The sequence below is a fragment of the Choloepus didactylus genome, chromosome 9 (genome assembly GCF_015220235.1).
Source record: "Choloepus didactylus isolate mChoDid1 chromosome 9, mChoDid1.pri, whole genome shotgun sequence".
In the NCBI taxonomy this organism is placed as follows: Eukaryota; Metazoa; Chordata; class Mammalia; order Pilosa; family Megalonychidae; genus Choloepus; species Choloepus didactylus.
The window spans coordinates 57,247,158-57,274,008 of NC_051315.1; the positions used below are offsets into that span (position 1 = coordinate 57,247,158).

The 26,851-nt window shown below is 39.0% G+C and overlaps 1 protein-coding gene across 3 annotated transcripts in view; it reads right to left on the bottom strand.

Moving 5' to 3' along the window:
* STK39 (serine/threonine kinase 39) overlaps nucleotides 1–26,851 on the bottom strand; it is a 382,860-nt gene that overhangs the window by 273,716 nt on the left and 82,293 nt on the right. For all 3 annotated transcript variants that reach the window (XR_005218895.1, XM_037850139.1, XM_037850140.1), the window contains exons 2-3: nucleotides 18,571–18,683; nucleotides 702–810 (exon numbers count right to left, since the gene is read on the bottom strand). Coding sequence is in view for 2 of the 3 variants with exons in the window: in XM_037850139.1 (XP_037706067.1) it covers nucleotides 702–810; nucleotides 18,571–18,683 (222 nt within the window). In the remaining variant the exon portion in view is untranslated. The remainder of the gene's footprint in view (nucleotides 1–701; nucleotides 811–18,570; nucleotides 18,684–26,851) is intronic.

The following is a 26,851-nucleotide window of genomic DNA, read 5'->3' on the forward strand; positions in this document are numbered from 1 at the left end:
GTCTTTCCTCACACAGTCCACAATCTAAATTTGCCCTGCCTAATACTGGAGCCACTGGCCATATGAGGTTATTTAAATATAAGTTAATAAAAATTCAGCCATTCATCACACTAGCCACATCTCAAGTGCTCAATAGCCACCACATGTGACTAGTAGCTACTCAACAGCACAGCTACAGAACATTTCCATCATGATAGAAAGTTCTACTAAACAGCACTGAAAGCATCTATTATATTGTAATATGTTAAGGACTTGAATAACGTTTAAAACAAAGGGTTTAAAGAGGAAGCATTGGTTAACTTTTTTGAAGCAAGTAAGGAATAGCTGCAGAGAAGATGTGACATTTTGGGACTTGAGCACATGGAGAAGGGAGAGGGGCATCTAAGGTGAGGGACAGCACAGGTAAGGGTGCAGAGACATTGGGAACACAGGTGTTTAGGGAGCCTCACCTGGCCCAAGAAGCCTGGGGTATTTAACACATGACAAGAAGGCACAGATAATCCAGGAAGTCAAGCCTAATCATGAAAGGCCTTGAATCTCAATGCTAAGTAATATGGGTTGTATTCTATAGGCAATGATAAACCAAACAAATCTATTAAGCATAGGAGTGAGGGGATTGAACCTAAATTCTTCTTCAACATACTGGCTCCCACAAAAGGGGAAAAAAAAAAATCTTATAAACAACAACAAAACCCACTTACCTCCACTCAGTAATTTCATAACCAGCCAAAGTTCATCTTTTACCACAAAAGAGGTGTAATAGGTCACTACGTTGGGGTGGCTGCACTGACTCATGGCTTGAATTTCTTTCTATAAAGACAGCAAAACATGACATAGTACCATGGGTTGAAAAGTGGGAAACAAAACACAATTGAAACACAGTTGAGAACCTGCGTAACGTTTCTACTTAAAGGCATATCTGGGTGACGGCCGAAACCATGACTTCAAAGATGTTCTATACGGACTAATTCTCTCACCCTCATTATCAACTCGCTAGAATTGGAAAGTCCTCACAGGAGACCACAGTGCCCTGTAGACCAGCCACAGGACAGAGGAGCAGCATATCCCCCGCTAACCGCCCACTCTTCCAACAGAAAACCCTGCCGTATATGACTAGGTGCCTCCTACCTGAACCGAAGGCCTCGACAGAGAGATAAAAGACTGGGTGAGTTATTAGGAGAGCTGGGTCCTGGTGCCAGCCTGAACTCAGGTGGGTCTTAGCTCCTCCCTCATCCAAAAGGGGACAACAAAACTTTCTGTTTCTCAGGACTGCTGTGATGGTAAATGAGAAAATACATGTGAAAATACTAGAGTATCATTTCCCAAACTATCTTCCATAGTAGACATTCCATTAAGAAAAAACAGGGGACAGGGACATGAAACAAGAGTAAAATAAGTCTGGGAAACCTGAGATACCATATTTCACTCTAGAAGAGTCACAGGAATATCAGTACTATCAAAGGCTTTGAGAAGTCCTGCAGTGGATGTATCTTATAGTTTAACCCACGTTATCATCACAGGACAGGACTATACTGTGGGTCACAGATGTGAAAAACACTGCCATAGAGAAAGACATTTTACAGAAACACAATGAACAAAGCTTTGAAATAAAACAAACGGGCATCTTCAATAAAGCACATTTTCCCACAATACGCAAGTCACATTGGTTTTTGTTTGTTGTTTAAAGTTATTCCCAGATGACTCCAATATAAAAATTTTGTCTAATGCAAACCCTCAAAGGTATCAGTTTCAAGGTGCTGTCCATAAACCACAAGAGGAACTTAACAAAGAAACCTCACTTAATGCTATTGTTCATTTATGATGAAAGAAAAGGGTATTTATGCATCTTATAAACATTTTAGTAACAATGAGCTTCTAGTTCACTTTGAGTTAAGTAAAAGTCATCTGACTGGAATACTTCACTTTGGGCTGCTGTTTTTTGCATACTCAGTATGACCTAATCTGCAAATTACCAAGAAGATCCTGTATTTCAGTTAACTTGGGCCAAGAAAACACCACGACATGTAAAATAGGTAACATATATATATATATGAAGTGCTTTTTACAAAGGATAAACTCCTGAGAAATTCACTACTTTTTCTTTTCATTACATACACATATTCCCTTCATCATTCTCTACATCCATTTAACTGATTACAGGTGTTTGTTTGTTTGTTTTTTAATACAACACTTTTCATTCTGCAACTCTTGTCCTTTAAACAAGATCTGAAACCGGAGTTCCAGTTTCCATCTGTTTCTGGTGTTGGGTTGTGATACCATCAGACACTTCTGAAGGAGAAATGGAATACTGCCCAGCCCCCAGGCCAGCCTATTTCAAGTCACCAGCATCTGCTGACGGTGGGGACAGCACAATTTTGAAAGCCTGTAGCGTTAGGCAGAGTCCAGTTTAAACGGATGCCCCATTGTCCAAAAAAAAAGGAAAACAGGGTCTCTTAAATGTAGGTGTGCTCTAAATTCTCACCATTTTACATGAAATGTGAGTGAATGGTTTTGCAGTTTCATAATTTCACACTCTTAAATCGTTAATCAAAATGCACTGTAAACAACCAATTCTCTACAAGAAAATTCTACTGTGTTGAAGCGAGGTTGGGTCAGAGTCTGGAAAAACACACTTCCTAGCCCTTTGCATTCAGATGGCCAGTATCACTTCCCACCCAGGGTATCAGGTTCTCTGACACTGCAGCGAGCAACCTGCGAGAGCGCGCGCACGCGCACATGTGTGTGTATGTGTGTGTGTGTCAAACTCTAATAGGTAACCTATGAGTACACTTAACGAATTCTATTCCTTAAAAATTTGTGGTCTTAAAAGTACCAGTTGAACATTTAAAGGTTCTGAGAATTTTAAAAGGAAGGAAAAAAAAGAAGGGGGGTATAGATACCACCCCACAATACACTCAAAGGAACAGAGCGAGGGCAGAGCAAAGGAGGGCTGGGGGACCTGAGAGTGGACGTGCATCCGTCTGACCACTCCTAACCTCACACTCTTCTTCCAGCAGCTCCACGGTCCCTCCTCACTGCTTGGCTGGGGGGTCCACAGCCCCTGCCCCACAGCCTCCCCAAGCAGAGGCACCTCCAAAACTCCAGGCCACAGTGAGAGCTGCCTTAGGGAAAAACTCCTGTATTCTGTCTAGTGGAACATGATATGAACCTGTGATACTGAACTCTCATGAATAACATTCCTACAATGTGCTAGAAATATACATTTAAAAGGAAGAAATATCTATCTAACCCTTATTTTAATTTATATATAACCCGTTTGTTTAGTGGCCTTCTAAAGAGATATAAGAAAGTACATTTTTGAAGAATATAAATATTTCTTGAATCAAATATTCTTTCTACAGTGATGATGGTTGCTCTTTGAATCATTCCTTCTTATCAATCTATGAACTAGATTATTCAAGCTTTTCCCAACGCCATAACTTCACTCATGCACTTGGTTAAGCAAAGACATTTATTCCCAAACATATTCATTTGTTCCTATCCCCAAAAATGCCAAAATTATTGCCCAAATATTAACAAGTAGATATGATTTTAAAAATGTTTTATCAAGTTTCTCTCATAGAATGACAGGGTTCCACTACTCTATCCCTTAATTAAGGCATACTCCATGGAAGACGTGCTATTTAAAGCAGTGCTTCTCATGTTTAATATACACACGAATCACTTGGAAATACTGGTAAAATGCAGATTCTGACGGAATAGATCTGGAGAAGAGCCTGAGATTCTGTATTCCTATCAGGCTTCCGGATGATGCCGATACAGCTGGTCCACGAACCAGACTCTGAACGGTGAAGTTTGAGGGATGGCAGGGAAGCACCCAGGACAAGGAATATGAGAGAAACACACACAACAGCTGCAATGAGGGTGACAGAGAAGGGAGAGTAGGAGGACAGATCCAACAGCAACGCTAGCTGGGTCTGACCCAAAGACAGGGGCAGGGAGCCACGCTGGAAATAAGGGAGACTGTATTATTAAAAAGGTTTCAATTTCACAAGCACAGGAAAGGGTTAAAAAAATCAAAAGGACAGAAAAATAGGGGTAAAAATGGAAAGAACTCACAGAATTCTGAAATCCAGACAACACATTTGCCAACAACTTAGTCAAGGAATATAACAACAGCTCCCTTAGAAGTCTAGTGAAATAAGATTCAGATAGATGTGCCATCACATACCAAACCAAGCGACAGTACTGAATCTTCTCTGAGGCTTAAAGACCTAGATCTGTTCAAACAGTTTCATCTGAAACATATCACAAGTGAAATTTCACAAGAAAGGGAAAACTGATCAAAAACTGGGTGGTAAGTGAAACGGCCTATTCACCTGCTAAAAGTGAAGTGGTAGCCACGGTCCCTCCTCCTTCTGGAACAATGCGGATAGAAGACAGATCGTAGAAGGATATCCACACCGCTGCTATGTCAGACCAGCCGAATTTGCCAAACCAGAGCATGACATCTCTCTCTATGCAGGACACACGAGGTTTGGTGGGGGAATACAAAAGACATAAACAATCCTATCCTGGAAGTAAGAAGGGCTACAAAGTAAGATGCACCTGGCTTTGAAGCTTAGCTGTGCCATTTGACAGCTTAATTACCAGGCCAGGTTATCCAGTGTCTTTAAACCTTAGTCTCCCTTTCTATAAAATGAGGTTAATAGTACCATCTACACAGGATCGTTGTGAACAGCAAAATGAGACAATGAAACTTGCAAAGTACTTAGCGCACAACATAAATGTTAAACATTAATTTAGTCTCCTCTCAGTGTCTCAATTCCTTCTTTGCACGTGAGCATCCTCATATTGATTACTGATCTCAAGCATCCCAAGTTCCTCACTAAGCCCAAAAGGTACCGAGAAACACATCTTGGCAGCAGTGCTCACCTTTCCTACAGAAATGTCAATTTAACACACTCAGTGTGTCCTGCTCTCTCGAGTTTCCTGTGACACCATACAGGTCATCTGGTCTTGAATTTTTAGCTTCATTCCTGCCTCTACATTGCCCCCATTGTGTTGTTCCTCCGTATTTCACCCTATATTTAATTTATGCCACCTTGTCACCCTTTGTGGAAACTGATCAGCTGCCTCAAGCCCTTTATAAAATAAGGAGTCTAAATATATACTTTTGCAAAGGGTTCAAAACAAAGAGAAAACAATACAAGTTGGAAGATGTAAGTATTAGGAGAAAGTTAAAACCTAGTTCTTTTTGTCTCAGGGATCATGAGATTCACAAAGCAGCTAACAGAAATTTCATTACTGAATGGGAAGATTTTAAAGGGATTCTGAATTCAAAATATCAAACTATACTCAGCCAAATTAACATATCGTCACAACTTATGTAAATCCTAAATAGATTTTTCTTTATCTGATACTGGTGGCAAAATATCCCAATTCAGCCTTAGTCAAGAAATCAAACTGCTCAAGCTCCAACATTACTTTCAGTTAAACCTGAGGAAATACTATTTCTAACTTTATTCCAAAGCAGTGGCTCTCAACTTTGCCTACGCATTGAAATCTCCCTGGGACACTTTAAAAATTACTGATGCCTGGGTCCCACTCCCAAGGAATCTGATGTAAATAAATTATAACTTACAAATACTACCAAATGAAACAAATATTTCCAAATGCAAGAGCTGACTGAATAACATCTTTATAATATATGCAATATCCTCCAAGCATTGAAAGAATTTCTTAAACCATATAAGGGTAACCATGTTAAATAAGAACTTTTTCCAAGAGTCCTTCTCCAGATTACACTTGACTCATTACAAAGAGTAACCTAATCAATATTAATAAATAACCAAACACTGTTAAGTTGTAGGGTTTAAAAAAAACAAACAAACATAAATCTGAGTGATTTCAAATGAAAGAAAAGAAACAAAAGAAATGACTAATAGAGATCCTGTAAGAACAATGCGTTTTTCTGGACATCCATTTTCAGCCATTTAAAATGACATTGTAAGTTTTTGTTTTGTTTTGTTTTCAGTTATAAAGTGATTTGCCCACACTGACATTCACAGTGGCAGTATTCACAACTGCCAAGAGAAAGAAGCAACCCATGTCCATCAACCAAAGAATGGATACATAAAATGTGGTACATACACACAATGGAATATTATTCAGCCATAAAAAAGAGTGAAGTTCTGATACAGGCAACAACGTAGATGAAACCTGAAGACATGTTGAGTGAAATAAGCCAGACCCAAGAGGAAAAATATTGTATGATCTTACTGGTATGAAATAATTAGAATAAGCAAACTCATAGGGTCAGAATCAAGACTATAAGTTACCAGGGGACAGAGTAGGAGTAGGGAATGGGAGTGAAGGCTTTAAATGTACAGAGTTCCTATGTGGGATAATGAAAACGTTTTGATAATGGATGGTGGTGATGGCAGCACAGCATTGTGAATGTTAACTAACAGCACAACAGCACTGAATTACATGTTTGAATGTGGTTTACAAGGAAACTTTAAGTTGTATATATGTTATTAGAATAACAATTTTTTAAAAAATCCATGGAACTGCACCACACAAGCAGTGAACCCTAAGATAAACTATGGGCTATAGTTAATAGTACAATTATAAAAATATGCTTTCATCAACTGTAACAAATGTACCACACCAACGCAAGGTGTTAATGATAAGGTGGTATGCAGGAACCCTATATTTTATGCATAATTTTTTCAGTAAAACCACAATTTCTCTAACAGAAAAAATAATATAACATCTCTGTAGCAAAGTCTTGCCTCTTGAGAGTCAGAGTACCAACAGGCAAAAACCCATTCAAGGAAGAGAAAGTCAACTATTCTGACTTGTACCACTTACAAATGGATCAACAAATATCCCTTGCCACTTAGCTTTGTAATTATTTTTGTATGATTTGGTATCTGTGTTTATCCAAGTATTGTCCAGTTGAGGGCAGGACTCTAGAAATGGGAAATTTCTAGGTATTTTTAAAATGTAGAAACATTTTTAAGAAACTAGGAAAAAGGAGCATAAATTCTGAGACAGCCTTAATCAATGTTTATAGAGGAGTATTAAAAGTAGAGAAGTGGTTGTAAAAGTTAAAGTGTCATGGGTTTTGGAGGTCTATAAAATCCCTCTAAAGCATCAGGAACATCATGATGGGTAAATACCTACTTTTAGCAGAAGGGATTGCACATCCCAGGGCTGGGTAATGATGTCATGACATTGGGCACTCTGCAAAAATTGTCTCAAAGAGCTAAAGAATTTTGCTAGAAGCCACTGGCTTAGCCATTTTTATCAAAGGGTGGGAAGCAAATAAATTAGTATTATTGAAAAACTACAGGAAAACTCACTAGGGAAGAGCTATTTTCTTTCAGAGTTGGTGAAAAAGCACTTCAACAAACAGTAATAATGGATGTCTGATGGTTTCAGAGAGCCAAGTCAGCCGTCACAGAATCTTAATCAGAACTCAGCCATGAACAACTGCTTTTTAATCATTTTATTGTCTATGATTAGGGAGTAATGAAGAAAGTGATGTCAAAAAACTTCACTACAAAACAGAAACAGGAACAATACTTCTGATCAGCCAAACTGTGCTGCTGAAAGCCTTGATGACAACTTGCAGCACAGCTACGGTACTTGGCTTCATCGCCAAATGATGAGAACATGAGGCAAAATGTGTCTTTTTCTTTTCTGTGGTGCCCCGTATCCCAGGCCTGGGGACAGTGTGCAGTCTGGGTTCTGCTGGGGAACAACCCCCTGAAAAAGTGACCGACGCTCCCCCTAACACTGTACAAACAGAAGCCTCCTTTTTCAGCAGCAGCTTGATGAATTTGGAAACAATCAAACACAATCATTTGTCCCAATCTAACAAACAACATTTTCCAGAAGTCTATGAGGATGACAAAAATGATTTAAAAAATAACCAAATTTGCATTCAATCTGTGAACATGTTTCTCATTTTTTGCTACTTTGAAATGAATATGTGCTGGGTCTCTTTGTTACCAAGAACATTTAACCCAAAAGCATACATGTCCAGGAGAACCTAAGATGGCGGCTGGGAGAGACAGGGCAAAAAAACACCTCTGTGAAAAATATTAGATAAAAGCCAGAAAGTCACCCAGAACACCAGTTCCAGTGATGCACCAGCTGGATAAGGTCTGCTAAATCCACAGGGACCGTGCACCTGGAGAAACCAGGAGTCTGCATTCTAAAACCAGTGAGTAAGCCTGCTGAACATCTGGCAGCCACACTGCAGTGTGGGGAAACCATTGGTTGGCGTTTGGAGGCAGACTAGTTCTTTTTTTAAAAAAAAAAAAGCAGCTGCAGATACGGCAGCAAGAACCGCATGATGAAGCATGGCAGGAACGGGCTGTGAGAAAGCATCAATATCTGGAGTAGAAGATAGCCTTTTGGGAGGAGCGAGGAAGGCAGAGGGGAGCCAAAAGGGGAAAATAACCACACCCCTTGCAGCCATCTTCCTGGCGGGCTGGGAACACTCCTGCCTGGCACCGGAGCCACAGCCCAGAGCCGTGCCAAAACACCCAGTGTGACAGGAAGTGTTTCCAGCAACAGGTGCACATGCCACAATATCGGACGTGGACAATAGCCTTTCGTGCACCCATAGCTAACTGTCCCAGAGATGGGAAGGTGGAGATGTGCGAAAAGGGGGAAATTAACATGCCCCATACAGCCATCCTTACAGCAGGCTGGGAACGCACCTACAGAGCCCGGTGGCCCAGAACTTCCTTTGAGGGACAGTGCACACTTGTGATGTAGCACAACCTTCCCTCAGCAGAGGCCTTAGGAGGGGATGGCTTGGAAGAGGGACCCACTAGGAAATCCCAGGGACCATATGCCAATACCAAGGACTTGTGGGTCAGTGGCAGAGACAATCTGTGGCGAGACTGAAATGAAGGTTTAGACTCTTACAACAGCCTTAAATCTCCAGGAACACCTGGGAGGTTTGATTATTAAAGCCGCCCTTCCTCCCTAACCTCCCAGACATACACACAACATTCAGGGAGGACAGCACCAACAACACACCCAAACTTGGTACACCAACTGGACCCCACAAGAATCAGACCCCCACACACCACAAAGACGAAGTTGGGGAGAACTGACTTGAGGGGAATAGATGACTCGCAGACACTACCTGCTGGTTAGTTAGAGAAAGTGTACGCCACCAAGCTGTAGACCTGACAAATTAGAGATTAGCCTTTGAATAATCCTACATATCCTAAAAGAACCCTATCAAGTAAAGTAAATGCCAAGAGGCAAAAAAACAACAGAAAATTTTTAAGTATATGAAAAAACCAGATGATATGGATAACCCAAACCCAAACACCCAAATCAAAAGATCAGAGGAGACACAGTACTTGGAGCAATTAGTCAAAGAACTAAAGACAAACAACGAGAGCATGGCAAAGGATATAAAGGACATGAAGAAGACCCTAGAAGAGCATAAAGAAAAAATTGCAAGAGTAAATTAAAAAATGGAAGATCTTATGGAAATAAAAGAAACTGTTGACCAAATTAAAAAGATTCTGGATACTCATAGTACAAGACTAGAGGAAACTGAACAACAAATCAGTGACCCTGAGGGCCACAGAATGGAAAATGAAAGAGCAAAAGAAAGAATGGAGATCAAAATCGAAAAAATAGAAATGGATCTCAGGGATATGATAGATAAAATAAAATGTCCAAATTTAAGAATCATTGGTGTTCCAGAAGGGGAAGAAAAGGGTAAAGGTCTAGAAAGAGTATTCAAAGAAATTGTTGGGGAAAACTTCCCAAACCTTCTACACAATATAAATACACAAAGTATAAATGCCTAGAGAACTCCAATAGAATAAATCCAAATAAACCCACTCCAAGACATATTCTGATCAGACTGTCAAATACTGAAGAGAAGGAGCAAGTTCTGACACCAGCAAGAGAAAAGCAATTCACCACATACAAAGGAAACAGCATAAGACTAAGTAGTGACCACTCAGCGGCCACCATAGAGGTGAGAAGGCAGTGGCATGACATATTTAAAATTCTGAGAGAAAAAAATTTCCAACCAAGAATACTTTATCCAGCAAAGCTCTCCTTCAAATTTGAGGGAGAACTTAAATTTTTCACAGACAAATGCTGAGAGATTTTATTAATAAAAGACCTGCCCTACTTCAGCTACTAAAGGGAGCCCTACCGACAGAGAAACAAAGAAAGGAGAGAGAGAGGTATAGAGAAAGGTTCAGTACTAAAGAGATTCAATATTGGTTCATTAAAGGACAATAGAGAGAGAGGAAAAAAATATATCTGACAAACATAAACCAAAGGATAGGATGGCTGATTCAAGAAATGCCTTCACAGTAATAACTCTGAATGTAAATGGATTAAACTCCCCAATTAAAAGATATAGATTGGCAGAATGGATCGAAAACTATGAACCACCAATATGTTGCATGCAAGAGACTCATCTTAGAAACAAGGACACAAAGAAATTGAAAGTGAAAGGATGGAAAAAATATTTCATGCAAACTACAGCCAAAAGAAAGCAGGAGTACCAATATTAATCTCAGAGAAAATAGACTTTAAATAAAAGGATGTTATGAGAGACAAAGAAGGCCACTACATACTAATAAAAGGGGCAATTCAACAAGAAATAATAACAATCATAAATGTTTATGCACCCAACCATGGTGCCACAAAATACGTGAGACAAACACTGGCAAAACTAAGGAAGCAATGGATGTTTCCACAATAATTGTAGGTGACTTCAACACATCACTCTCTCCTATAGACAGATCAACCAGACAGAAGACCAATAAGGAAACTGAGAACCTAAACAATCTGATAAATGAATTGGATTTAACAGACATATATAGAATATTACATTCCAAATCACCAGGATACACATTCTTCTCTAGTGATCACGGAACTTTCTCCAAAACAGACCATATGCTGGGATGTAAAACAAGCCTCAATAAATTTAAGAAAACTGAAATTATTCAAAACACATTCCCTGACCACAATGGAATACAATTAGAAGTCAATAACCATCAGAGACTTAGAAAATTCACAAACACCTGGAGGTTAAGCAACACACTCCTAAAATAAATGGTTTATAATGTAGAATGTAGGGGAACTAGCGATAGAGAGCAACTGGTGTAGGGGGAACAATAACCCAGTAAGAACAGATAAGCTATCGTGGGTAAATTTAACATTCTGGGAATGCCCAGGAATGACTGTGGTTTGTTAACTTCTGATGGGTATGGTAGGAACAAGTTCACAGAAATGTTGCTATATTAGGTTATTTTCTTAGGGTAGAGTAGAAACATGTTGGACTCCCTTGTTATGGTTTGTTTGAAATGGTTTTTTTTTTTTTTTATTGTATGTTTTTTTATTTTTTTTTTTGATATAGTTGATCTAAAAAAAGTTAATTAAAAAAAAAATGAAAAAAATATGCAGAGCCCCCTTGAGGAGCTGGTGGAGAATGCAGGGGTGTTGGGCTTCCCCACCTTGATGGTTGCTGATGTACTCATAGACACTGGGGACTGGTGGTTTGATGGGCTGAGCCCTCTACCACAGGACTTGCCCTTGGGAAGACTGTTGCTGCAAAGGAGAGGCTAGGCCTGCCCATAACTGTGCCTAAGAGCCTCCCCCCAAATGCCTCTTTGTTGCTCAGATGTGGCCCTCTCTCTCTCTAGCTAAGCCAACTTGGCAGGTGAAATCACTGCCCTCCCCCCTACATGGGATCTCACATCCAGGGGAGTGAATCTCCCTGGTAACATGGAATATGACTCCTGGGGAGGAATCTAGACCTGGCATCGTGGGATGGAGAACATCTTCTTGACCAAATAGGGAATGTGAAAGGAAATGAAATAAGCTTCAGTGGCAGAGAGATTCCAAAAGGAGCCGAGAGGTCACTCTGGTGGGCACTCTTACGCACAATATAGACAACTCTTTTTAGGTTCTAATGAATTGGAATAGCTAGCAGTAAATACCTGAAACTATCAAACTACAACCCAGAACCCATGAATCTTGAAGACGATTGTATAAAAATGTAGCTTATGAGGGGTGACAATGTGACTGGGAAAGCCATATGGAACACACTCCCCTTTGTCTCATTTATGGATGGATGAGTAGAAAAATGGGGAAGAAAAAAAAAGGAACCCAGTGTTCTTTTTTACTTTAATTGTTCTTTTACACTTTAATTTTTATTCTTATTATTTTTGTGTGTGTGGTAATGAAAATGTAAAACATTAACTTCAGTGATGAATGCACAACTATATAATGGTACTGTAAACAACTGAATGTACGCTTTGTTTTGTATGACTGCATGGTATATGAATATATCTCAATAAATATGAATTGAAAAAAAAGCATACATGTCCTTGCAATGTTGGTTTTTGCTTACCTTTTGCAAACACCATGAGATGCTAGGCATCTTATCTAGCTGTTTCTAACAAATGGATTAAAATCTTTAAAAGTAAAGTCAATTAGTATATTTATTTCTATTGGGATAATCTATGATTCTAACTTTTTTATTGAATGTTCAAAAAATGAACATTGTTTTCTCTAATCAAATCATACACATTCATTCCTAAGGTAATGTCACTTTAGAGGTGTAAAATTCTAAAAATAAATTAATTTACCATATATAATATTTTCTAATTTCCTAAAATTGTCTCCATGTCTTCAAAATATTTGAAAATTTCTCATTTCTAATCCTACCCTTAATTGGACTATACTTGGATAAACATAGATACCAAATCATATGGAAAAAATTTCAAAGCTAAGCAGCAAGGTGAAAATGACAACATAAAATTTAACGCATGAACCTCAAATTTCAAAATTGTACTATATTCAGTGAAGAAGGCTTATATTTTAACACTATACCCTTGGCACCAAGGATTCTACAAGAAACAGTCAAATACAATTTTTTGCCTCCTATGCTAAAGGGATGATGCAGAATGAGCGGGAGTATGAATTCACTAATTAGAAAGTTAAGTTTAAAAAGAACAGAAAAATACTTTCATAGAGACAATAAAGAAAACATACATATTATGACTTCCAACTTTTTAAGCTGACATTCTTAAACTGGTATAATTTTTTTTTCTAAAATAAACAAGATTTGCAAAACTATCAACATAATTCCAGACATTAGATAAAACAATACGAAGTTTTTGTTCTTATTTTTTTCTTAAACAAAAAGAAAGAAAAACACAAAATTTCTGACTGGAGTAACTTCTCAGAGGCCCCCAAATATTATAATTTAACTTAAAAAGAATAGGAGAAACCTGTGTCAGAAAATGGCTAGAGAATAATTAAACTCTTCTCTCAAATGATCATTAGGTCAAGAATATAGCTAGAGCGTTATTTTACAAAGTAACTTACAAAGCATAGTAAACTCATTCCTCTAATGGGAGGGAAAAAAAAAAGATGGCTAGACAGAAGGACAGAAAGTAGGAAGGATAGAAGAGTAGAAGGATGGGAAGAAGGAAGGAAGGAAGGACGGGAACAACAGATCAAGAGAAAGGAGAAATAATCAGTAAAATAACACTATAGCAGAAAGTGAAAGGAGGCAAGTCACTGTTCTGAGAGAAGAAAATTCTTGCTTTATCTTCCAATACTGTCATGAGACAGAACAAAAGACACAGGAAGAAAAAGGCAAATGCCAGAATTTTTCCAGTTCGAGCTTATTTAATGACTAAGAAACTCTTTCCTTATGTACATGGGATCAACAGATAATACACCATGTACCCAAATCTGTAAATTTACAGTGGATTTCTACTGTCACACCACAACACTGAAGTGACTTGACTCTATCCTAAATTATAAAGCACAATTTGCCAGTGATTAGTATTCTTGTACAACTGGTTTTAAAAGGGGATTCAGTTAAGAAGAATTGATTTTTAAATACACAGAATCACTGAACTTTGGTGATAAAGAAGTAAGTTTGTCATCTAGTATAATTCCTCATTGAGCAAATAAGGAAACACAGGATCAGAGGTGAAATTAATTCATCCCACATCCACGGACAAATCTGCAAGCGATCCAAATGAAGAACGCAGGTCCCTGGATTCAGGGCGCCCTTTCCCCTCCATTCCAAGCCCCAACACTCATCACTTCTGGGTTGTCACTGTTTTTCTGAACTGGCTTTGCTCACGTTTGTCATCTATCACAAGCTAAAATGTTTTAATGTGAATATTTAATAAAAACATAAATTATATGTTTTTTTCCTAATGTAATCATTTAACTACACTTTTTTTTTTTTTTTAGGAAATAAGTACTGTACCTGGCTCCAGAGCCATGATTTCTCCTACACATATAGCTTACCTGTCCCTAAGAATCAATTTCAGTTTTGATGTTTAGTCTGTGTAGAAAAGAGAAAATGTGGCTGAGTTTCCTGACTAGATACCAAAGACAGACTAAAAAGATGAGAATTCAAGTTTATAGAGGAAAAAAATGAGAGGGATATAGTTATAGTCATAAAAATCATCAAGTCACGGAAAGTGAAATATCAAAATGACAAGGAAGGTGACTGTCATTGTTCATCGATCCCTAGGCAAAATAAAGGAGCGTGTACTGACGTTTGGAAAAAGTGGGTTTTAGGATAAATCAACGGAAAAACGATGTCACATTTATGGAATTGTTACCTGATGATAGAGGTGATCAAGGCTGAAAAAACAGATGACTTCAGAAAAGACAGATGAATTCTTCCTTGATGTAATAGATTTTAGGGGAAGCCAAGTGTGCCCTAGAGTAGCATTCCTATCCTTTGAGGTTGACCACAAACCAGAGAACCAAGCTCTTTCAAGAAACCTCAAGACCATCTTCACACAGAAAATACTAGTCTGTGTGACAATGGGTCAGACCCACTTAGCACATCTTCCATTCCTACTGGAAAGCAAGAACTTCCCTTAATGGAATACACATTAGAGAGTAGTAGAGAGAATTAGACTATCAATCTTCTAAACCATGTCCAGGGAATACAAAGGAAAAGGTGCAAAAAGATATTCCCAGCTCAAAAACCTCACCTACCCCATGCCAAAAATAAAGAGACTCATTTACTAGCCCATGGGTTCTCCAAGGAACTAAGGCCCTCTTGTTTTCCCATCACTTAGCTCAGTGCCTAGCATCTAATAGAATAATTTTGGAGATAAACTCTGCTCTAAAAACATAAATATCTTCCAAAGGATGTTAAGCTAATTATAATTAGTCATTTACACCACTGTGGGGTTAACAAATGTGGGGTTAACAAATCTCAAAAAGTATCAAAGAATTTAGGCAAGGATGGTCAAAAATAAAGATCAGCAATATCTCCCTGGTTCCTGGAAAAGTAACCACCAAGATCATCATACCCAGGCAGATTACGATAAAGTTTGAGGACAAACTCCAAAACATGTATGAAAATTTATAAGAATGCACAGAAAAAGCCTTAAGATAAATTAAATGCTATTCATGTGATGCCAAGGAAAACATTTATTCCAGGGTGTTCTGATCTAATTGCTGTTCAACTAAAATCAATTTTTAATAAGCATATGGCCTGTCCTCCCACGTATCCACACAAAGCTCACCCTTTTTATGTGCCTAAGCACGAAATAAAAACTCAGTATTTACCAAATGATTGAATAAATGAATACAACCATAAATAACTTATCTTGGAGGAATATTACAGTACTCAGTTCAACAGGTCAAATTTCATTTAAATTGCCCATTATTTAGCAACAGTGTTCTCCTCTAACATTTCTTTTCACCACATTCATTCCCAGAGAAGTTGACACCACCTCTACATTTCAAAAGCAAAAAAATGCATTAATTTTTTCTTTTAAAATTTAGATACATATCGCTCTGCTTCAGAAATCTTCAGCAAAACCTATATCTATGGGAAAACCTGACGGCATCCACCACAAAAAAAAAAAAAAAAAAAGCAGAGTCCAGGGCTAATTGTCCAAAAATGTTCCATGCAGAGTGTAAATCCCACCGTGCATGGGAGCCGGGAAAGGTGGGGGAGGGTGGGGAGGTGGGGAAGGTGGGGAAGAGATATAGTTTCATCAGGGAAGGCAGATGTTCTGATGACCAGCAAATAGCTGATAATTGTGACTTATACGACAAAATACTCCCAGAAGATAAAGATGTCAGTGGCCGTTGTTTCTTATAAGAACAACAGATTCCAGTTCACACATGGCACAGTTTGTGAAATGATGCAGTGCACTGACCTGCATATAATATACACAATAAGGAATTAAAGGATTATTACGATACCGGATGTCCAAACATCACCAAAATGTGAACCCACAGAAATAAAAGCAGTGTGCGCAATAGCAGCATTACAAGTGGAAGAGATTACAGCAAGTTTGCTTCACACAGTTTCCTGTGCCAATAGCAAGGCCACAAGAGGCTGGCAACATTAGACAGCCTACACTGTAAGTTCCACTTCTTTTTGTTTGGAAAGGACCTGAGAGAAGTACATCGTAAAGCATTATAGCCATCGCCCCTCTCCAGATAAAATAAGACCTCAAAAGGTCAAAGTTTCAAGATTAAGGGAAAAGCCAAAGTAATAAATTAAAATCACTTTTTAGATGAAAAATAATTATGCATATGCATACTATATTCTATTATTACCACATGTCACAAAGGAAAAACAATTAGAATGAGAAAAATAAATTCACTGCTAAATAAGCAAACTCATAAATCCTGAGATCTTTTAAGCACAAAGTTATAAAAGCACCAGTGCTTATCAGTGGTTCTGCCCAAGTTATCAGAGCCTCCAAATGATATTGCTCTGCTTACTGGTCCTAGGAAAACAGAAGAAAGGAACCAGAACGACAGTCAGACCCTTCCCCAGCTGCCATCACTAACAACCTACTGCTGATAAAAACCCAGCAAAGGGGAAACATGGGCTGGTAGGTTGGTTCCAGAACTGTCAGGTGCAAGTGCAACAAGCATATTTTACTGATGGCAAAGAGACGGCTGTGAGACTGTCATCAGAGCACCACCATCAAACATGAGGATTGAGTTCATTCTTGAGTGATATTTCCAAACAGTACATAGCTTAAATGTATACTCCAAATTAAACAAAAAAAAATTACAATTACTGTATACTTAATACAGACAGAATTTGAGAACTCCTAAATGGCTCTTAGAGATCTCCCAATTCAACTCCTGTTAAATAATACAGAGCTGTTGGTTTTTTTTTTGACTTTATGAAAGATATTTAAGTTAGTAGCAGAAGCAGAACGTGACTCTCTCCTCACTGTCCTTAGTCCTTTTTCCACTCAGGGAAAGTGACCTTGAAAACTGACTGAATGACAAAGACTCAATTTTATTGGTCACCTTGATCAGCAAGCAGCAGACAAGCAGTATTCGGTAATAACTTCGTTAAGAACAAAGCACAGATGCAATGTTAAGGAGAGTAAAAGCCTTAATACTATGCAAATTCAAGAAGTTTACAACAAATTGTGGAAGCCCCTGCTTTACTCTGAGTTTTATTAGGCAATCCCTTGCTTCTATCCCACTGAAATCTATGCATTGTGCAGCCTAATTTAAAATGTAAGGCCAAACAGATCTGGAAAAGTACAGCTTTATCCTTGTACTTAATTTATACTATAGTGTACTGTAATTAAGCCTGAAATAAAAGCTATATTCTGAGTAAAGACAAAAAGCTCTTGTTAATGACATTCCATTCCCAATGTAGAACATAACAAAAGGCTTCTTCATTTGGAGCCAACTGTCATTATACTTTGTAGCTTGTATGGAGCTATTGGGCTAATATTTGTACTGGGATTAGTGTTGGGTTAACCAATCAGTTAACTCCTCCACTGCAGTATTCTATTATCCTCATAGAAATGGCCAAAAGGAAAAAAAGAAAATTGGCAAGACAGGAATGACAACTATATTTATGAGATTAAACTCCCAAACCCTTCACAGTTTGCTGGGCAACTAATAACCATTTGCCAAACTATTCATTTAACAATGAGTCAGTTAAGCCAAAAGCAAACGTTCCCTCAACCAACCAACGCTACTATAGTCATATCCACGCTGACAAGCTCCAATTATTTAACAGGGGAGAAGTACAAGTTGCCATGTAAGAAAAACAAACTCTCCCCTTACTAGCCAAAGGGAAGGTACCCTGCAGTATTCTGAATTACTGAAACTTGTAGCAATTTCATCATTTATGAAAGCCTAAATGGCCAAGAAACAGTTCGGCAGTAATTCCTGTTTTTGTCACCATTCCAGACTGAGAGCCAGAAGCTTGCCATCTAACTCTGCACAGGTCACTTAAATGAGTCTTTTCCCTCCTTTTATACAATGAAATATTAAAACTGAGACCCTCCCTACGTGGGGATTACGAGGGTGTGGGGTTAGCAAAATACTGTTGGCCAAAGGAAACTGTACATTACACAACACAATATTAATGTATAGAGTAATTAACTTGGGTGAGGGAAGCAATATGGGCTTCTTGCCAATAAATACAAGTATCAAAACAAGAAGTAACACTGAGATGTCTTTTGTCTCTTATCTCCTGTGTCTCCCACCCACCTCCACATACCCGAAAGTGAAGAAAAGCAACCCACAGGACCCCTCTTCATTTGTACTTACCAATAGTTCATCCATGCTGGTCTGGCATTTTTCCAGGTTGATCCGCTTTATTGCTACACGTTCTTGCCTGGGTTTGCACAGTGCAGCCTGAACCACAGCAGTAGCTCCACTGCCTGAAACAAAACAAAAACATCAGTTATCACGTAGCACACTGTCTGCTTACTATTTGTGACCCCTTTCAGAAATAAATATCTATTTTTTTTAAGTCTTCTACTTTAAATAGTTTACAAGGTATTCAAGACATTCCTATTTGACATTACTATCTTTTAAAAAAGTTTCTTAAGTCCTAAAATAATTACCTGGAGAAGGAAAGGAAAAACTGGATTTTTCTAGAAGATACAAAGACAGTATCTGCCTTCAAAAGGCTTAAGTTCCAGGGAAATGCACATCATACAGCATGTTTAGTGCCCCCCCCCAACCCCGCATCATCACCACCACCAAACAAAGGCTGGGAAAGTGACAGGTCTGGGGACAGAGGGAAGAGGGATGGAAGCATGTTAGCACAACCTCACATGGAAGCTATTACCATCTTCAGGTCCCCATATTTTCTAACATCATCATTAAACTATCCTCAGGCTTTTTTTCCTCACTGCCAGAATAAACCAAACCACTCCAGCCTGAGCTACTGTAGAGCTTCCATAAGATGTTGCGCGCACTCTGAGCTTATTTCTTCATAGCTTGCTTGACAATTAGAAAAACAGGAATCAACCCCAGTATTCTCATGTTGAAAGCAAGACTTTCAAGGATGCCAAGCAAAACGATGTAAATTTGTGATTACAAAAGCTCTTGGCATTCATATAAATTTCCTATTTCTAAGGTTTCAAGACCGTTAGCTAATGCACTCAATCAAACTCCTAGGAGACAGAGTCATGTCATTATCTATATTTTATAAGAGCAAAATGTAGACATGGAATGATTTGTGGCAGAGCACAAAGAGCTCCTAATCGGATTTGCATTCCATAGAAGCAAAAAGGTCCCCAGGTTAAGGCCTCTCAATTCACCGAAAAATACCAAAATGTCATTCTAATCACACAAACCCTCTATGTCCACAAGACAGTCAATGAAAGGAATAGCCTGTGCTCAGGACTGTGCAAAAGGGAGCCAGATGTGACAATCCAACTCTCTCCTTAAAGCTTTTCTTCAGGAAATACTTCCCAAATGAGCCATCATTTAAAAAAAAAAAAAAAAAAAATTAAAAAAGGGGTGTGTGTGACATGGTGGGGGCAGTTCAGATAGTAAGGGAGATCAGTAATAGCCTTCCTTATATATGTGAGAGAAAGGCACAACCCTTCCAGTAGAAATCAAGGCTTTCCCACCCCAAGGAAGTAGCTAAATGGTGTCTTTAATGCTGGAGCTTTGCCTTTTCTTCTGCTCTGTGACCTTGACATGAGCTCTGAATCCCCTGACCTAGTGACCCTCCAAACCCATTTCCCCAACTTCAAGACTCCCTCCCACTCCTGGGAGGCCCAACCTGTGCTCATTGAGGAAGAAAATCTGCCTTTCACTCATACAATTCTCATTACAACCCTATACATTTTTATTTTTATCCTCGTTTCATATGTGAGAAAACTGAGGCTCAGAAAACTTGCCCAAGGTCACACAGCTAGTAAGTACCTGAGCCGGGATCTGAGTCAGGTATGCCAGACCCCAAGGTCCACGCCTTTTTCCACTTCCCATTAACAGGGCACAACTGTCCCTTCCTCACTGTTTTGGCCCTGCTGGGAAAACATTTTCTTCTGTCCTATCTTGTTCAAAAACAAGAGAAACAACCTAAAGGGAAGGTTCCAGTGAGACTCATTCTCTCTTGAGCTCAGTGTAGGGAGAGAATGCTATTGTCAGAGGCTGTATAAAGGTGTCTTACTTTTCCCAAATCTCTCTGCTCACTCCATCAACTACTCCCACAAATCCCACCAGGTTGGCAGCCAACAGCCCCGAAGGTCGCAGCATGTTGAGCTCATTCCAGTGTGTTCCCAATACCAGAGCCAACCACCACAAACAGCCCTGCTGATAGCAAAGTGTATTTTCCAGTCGAGGTCTTCCGAGCAAGAGGCCATCACTGAAGGGAGCCACAGACAAGTAGCCGGTTAGCAGGGCCTGGTACCCAGCAGAGAAATCAACCAACTTCTTTAACCAGCTGCTGACAGAAGGCTCCACCTGCTGTAAATCTTTTCTCAAAATGGTACTCCCCATTCTTAATCCAGAGCCCCTGAACTCAGGGGAACTGAAAAACAGAAAAAAAGAAAAGAAATTCCAAGAAAGAATAAAACAAGTGTTTGCAATAGCCTTTGACTACAAAAATATCCCGACTCCATGGATATATGCAAGAATATGGACAAATGCAAATCTATTCCTGAATTGTAATGGCTATCTCCAAACTTTGAGATGCTGATCCCTTAGTGTATAACCTGATGGGTCTCTGGAACAATGGGTATCTCTGTGACGCCTGAAACTCAGAGCTAGACCTTGGCAGATGCAAATGTCACTATTAGCGCACACAGCAACTGTTTTTTTTTTTTTTTTTTTTAAAAAAAAAAAAAGCTAAAACAATGGCCAGACTTCAATTAGTGATTTGAATGAAGCAGATCTGGTTAAGACTAGGGCAAACTGGGCCAAAGAGTAAAGGTCGAAACTGACTGTGTTTTAAAACTTCAACTTCCATGTGAGACCAAGGGAAGAGATGTCTTATTTGGAGCAGGATCTATATTTTCTAAACAGTATAACTCTACAGTCAGTTTGTTCAAACACCACAATTACATGGAACTTTGAATAAGAAGTGAGATATGGTAAGTTAGTATAGGTTAGAGTGCAACAGTGACACATCCCAAAGTAATTTGGGCAGAGAATAAAAATATAATACAGGGCCCCCCTGAGGAGCTGGGGGAAACTGGAAGTGTTGGACTACCTCACCTGAACTGATGCTGATGTTGTCACAAACATTAGGACTGGTGGTTTGATGTGCTGAGCCCTCTATCATGGGACTTGCCCTTATGAAGCTCATTACTGCAAAGGAGAGGCTAAACTTGCATATAATTGTGCCTAAGAGTCTCCCCCTGAGTGCCTCTTTGTTGCTCAGATGTGGTCCTCTCTCTCTCTAACTAAGCCACCTTGGCAGCTGATCTCATTGCCCTCCCCCCTACATGGGACCCGACTCCCAGGGGTGTAAATCTCCCTGGCAACGCAGGATATGACTCCCGGGGAGGAATCTGGACCCAGCATCGTGGCATTGAGAAGATCTTCTTGACCAAAAGGGGGATGCAAAATGAAACAAAATAAAGTTTTAGTGGCTGAGAGATTTCAAATGGAGTCGAGAGGTCACTTTGGTGGACATTCTTATGCACTATATAGATAACACCTCTTAGGTTTTAATGTACTGGAATAGCTAGAAGTAAATACCTGAAACTATCATACTCCAACCCAGTAGTCTGGACTCTTGAAGACCGTTGTATAACAATGTAGATTACAAGGGGTGACAGTGTGTGAAAACCTTGTGTATCATACTCCCTTTATCTAGTGTATGGATGGATGAGTAGAAAAATGGGGACAAAAACTGAATGAAAAAATAGGGTGGGATGGGGGTGGTGATTTGGGTGTTCTTTTTTATTTTTTATTGTTCTGATTCTTTCTGATGTAAGGAAAATGTTCAGAAATAGATTGGGGTGATGAATGCATAACTATATGTTGGTACTGTGAACAGTTGATTGCATACCATAGATGATTTTATGGTATGTGAATATATTTCAATAAAACTGAATTTAATTTAAAAAAAGAATATGGACAAATGGAGAAAGGAGAAAAATCTTTTATTAGAGATTTACAACTAGAAAATTATTATTACTCTACAACTACAGCTGACTAAAGACAACTGGGAGCTTCTCATCTCTGGGCAGAATAAACATGAAACTTTATGACCTGAGATTACTGTCATGGTATGAATGGTTTTAATCATTTATTGGGCATCTGGGAGATTCTGCTTCAAATCCAAAGATCGGCTTCAACCACAAGAGAGAACAAGACCAATGTTAGAGATAGAGGGTACCTTAAAGACCACAAGTCCAACCCCTCACTCTGTGGATGAGGAAACAGGGTCTTACAAAGGGTAAGCAATTTTTTTCATGATCAACTAGTAATTGAAAAACATGGAATTAAAACCCCAGGCAGCCTTATTTCTAGTCTACCATTCTTCTCACTAGATTGGTGGGTTTCTGGTTTTTTGTTTTTTTTTTTTTTCAAATTGCCAGTCATTATCCATTGATTGTAAAATCAATTAAGTCTATTAGTGGATGGGAGCCAGCACATATTTAAGTGAATAGGATGGAAATAAAAAGAATAGAAAGAAATAGAATGGAAAGAAAAAGACAGGGAAGGCAAGGGTCAGAATACATGTTATATACTAAGGGTAGTAAGAACTGCTTTTTCAAAACTTTTGTTTCAGTTATACCCAAGGTGAAATAAAACATATGTTTTACTGTGAGTCACGATCAAAAGTTTGAAAGCTGCTGTACTAGATCATGGTTCCCAGGATTAGAATAAATCCAGGCTTTGAAAAAAAGGAGGAGATGACCTAACTGCATAATTCTAAAGCACATCTAGATATACTACAAAGACAGTGCTGCTTTAAGGATTTTTATTCATTTTGTTGATTAGTTTAAGGGGAAGCTAAAACGTGGGGTTTGCAAATCCAGGAATCCCAGGAGTGTTAACAACATGAAATAAAACAGTAGCAATTAATTTGTTATACCAGCACCCTGTATTTGTTCTGAATAGTATATGATATTTGCACATAATTCATTAACATTTGGTAATATATTTTCAATGCAGTATCATACACTGCTTTGGGAGTAAGAGGCTCTTAAGACTTCAAGAATTTCTCATTTTATTCCTAACTCATATTTCAAGTGAAATAAATCATTCCATAGGATAATGGCCTATATGCACAAGCTCAGGAAAACAGCTTTAAATCCCTTCAGTTCACTGTTTTAAGTCATTCTACCTCTATTCACTTTTGGTAAATAATTCCAGACTAGGAACATTTAGTTATAAGTTTTAGGTAGTAATTAAGCCAACAGCAATCAGAGGCAAGAGATGCCTTCAGTTCATTACCAAGATGCAGACTTTTCTTTGACACAACTCTTCTTGTTTTCCCCTTTGTACTGCTGCTACTTTCAGAAGGTAAGTCACCAGAAAATTGCATACTTTAACTTTCAGTTTCCCAAAGAAATACTTCATGGAAATACAATTTAATATTGTAACTCCGATTTTCGCTGCCTTTGTAAAAACCACTATTGACAAGACTGTCGTTACAGAATGAAACCATATATTCAGTGTCCCGACTCTTTTGACCCACACAATAAACTCCTCTTTGCACTTAGTGCTAGGGTTAAAGTGTCTTCCTCCCAAATAACTTAATAGATAATGAGAAACGTGTAGTATATTTTTCTTTTTGGTCCTGACAGTCGGAAACGTAAATTTTATGTTTAATGACAGCAACTATCCTTGGCCGAGGTTTTCTGTGACTTGTGCTGCCACTCCCTCCATTATATGGCCCCTATTGCTTTATACTTAATTTAGTGGTCCTGCCATTTCATGAAGCAATGTTCTTAGAGCCTGCACAGTAAAACCCTATTTTTGAAACTTCACTGCCTGACCACCGAATGTAAAAGAACAGCTTGACAGCCACAAGAAAACTTCAGGCATGAAGAAAGCAGCAAAGAGATCTTTGCTTATCAATTCATCAACTGAACAGTAACTGAACCCCCACCATGTGGCAGGCAATTTGCTAGGTGATGGAAGCCCAAAGGTGACCTTTCTTGTTTCAAGTGGAATAAATCCTTCCACAGGATCATTTCCCAAGTAGAAGTTAAGAGGAATGATTGGAAATCCTATCATTGTCTGTCCTAAGTTGCACCACCACTGTTATGTATGGTAAATAATGTCAGGCTAATTAGAAGTTCTCGGAAACTTCATATTTAAGTCGGCAGCAGTAAGAGGGAAAGATTGATTTCAAGGGTCCCTGGCAGGGCCATCGTCATTGCCAAGTCTTAGGTTAGTAAGACCCTTGGAATGAAAATTATACTGAGATTTTATCCCTATCCTGCAAGCGACTCCGTCTGTGACTTTGGGCCTAATTTCTATCTAAGCCTCAGTTTCCTTAATGGCATAATAAAATCTACCTATAAGGTTCCTATGTGAGCTTAATAACATAATGTGTTTCACATCCCTATTATAATTCCTGGAAAACATCTAATCAATAAATATCAGGCTCGCTCACTCTCTGGGACTCATTTCTCCATCAGCACAGGAAGAAAGTAGATTGTCTCTGTAGTTTTTAGAGCACCCAAGGGAGAAGACGGAGAGCAGAGAAGACAACTCCAGGCTAATACTAACTGGAAGATTTCAGTTGGCTTAAAAAGGGGGAGAGGAGGGATAAATTTAAAAACCAGAAGACTAAATGATCTTGAAGGTCTGATGCAGCACGAGTCTAAGAGTCTAAAATTTGAGAATAACCCAGAGACTTCAGGACCAGCTAGCCATTCATATTCCACAGCCAAACTTATTTATCATGTACTATTATATCTACTCTAATAAAATTAATTTTAAAATATCTTTGTCCATGCAGATTGCCTGGGTTCATAGCCTACCAACTTGTTTGTCCTTGGACAAGTTATTTAATTTCCCCATGCCTCAGTTTCCCTATTTGTAAGATGGCGATAAGAGTACCTAGGTTATAGAGTGGTTCACTGAGGATCAAATGAGTTACTATATGGAAAATCACTGGAACTGTGCTTAGCAAATACTAAACACTAATTAAATCTTAGCTAGTATTACACCCCAGGGAAATCCCTCCAGATCTACCAGGGTCTTATCAATTCACTGTTTTAATTCTACATAGTACTTCATGGTATTAATGTGCCATAATTCACTCAGCCCTTCTTCTACTGATGAGTATTCTCTTTATTTCCAGTATTCCCCCAATACAATGTAGCATTTAATATGAGATTTAAAAAAAATCTTAGTCCACAAAAATTTTTCTTTCTTTTAAAGTTAGGTCATGTTTGTGTGAAATAGTAAGATCAGATGAGTGGTGACCCTGTGCCAGTTTGAATGTATTATGTCCCCCAAACGCCATTATCCTTGATGTAATCTTGTGTGGGCAGACCTATCAGTGTTAATTAGATTGAATTCTTTTGAGTGTTTCCATGGAGATGCGCCCCACCCAACTGTGGGTGATGACTCTGAATGGATAATTTCCATGGAGGTGTTGGCCCACCCATTGGGTGGGTCTGAATTAAATTAGTGGTGCACTATATAAGATCAGACAGGAGTGAGCTTGCTACAGCCAAGAGACACTTTGAAGAAAGCACAGGAGCTGCAGATGAGAGTTTGAAGATAGCCCTTGAAAGCAGACTCTTGCTCCAGAGAAGCTGAAAGAGGACAAATATCCTAAGTGCAACTAAGAGTGACATTTTTGAGGAACTACAGCCTAGAGAGGAACGTCCTGGGAGAAAGCCATTTTGAAACCAGAACTTTGGAGCAAACACCAGCCACGTGCCTTCCCAGCTAATAGAGGTTTTCCGGACACCATTGGCCATCCTCCAGTGAAGGTATTCAATTGCTGATGTGTTACCTTGGACACTTTATGGCCTCAAGACTGTAACTGTGTAACCAAATAAACCCCTTTGATAAAAGCCAATCCATCTCTGATGTTTTGCATTCCAGCAGTATTAGCAAACTAGAACAGACCCCTTCCCATAAATAGCAGGACTGGGAAAACAAAAAACAAAAAAACAACATTAAATTAGCCTCTAACATTAACGACAGCCACTGGAAGAAGTTCTGTCATCACATCCTACTTAAACGAGGAGCACCAAGCCAAAACGTAAATGAGAGTTTGACCATCTCTTAGCACATGAAAAGATTCCTTAATTAAGCTTTACCTATTATTCCCCAGTGAAATAGTCCAGAGTTGTATCAGGCTTTCTTTTTACAGGTGCTGACTGGTATTTTGTTTACAACACAACATCACATGCTTTGATTCAACTGATGATTTCTTCCAATAGTCTCTTTACCCAGCTTACTCTATGCTTTCTATTCATATCATGTGCCCAACCTCAATGACAATGGGGCCAGCCAGGTCACATGAGAACCCGAAGCTGGCCTGGGAGGCTGCTGATGAATGGGGACACATGTGAGCTCCACGGGGGGGGGGGGGGGCATGCCACTTGGCCTCAGACAACTGTGAGATCGCTGACCTAGCATGGGAGATTATTTAGCTTTTGTGGAG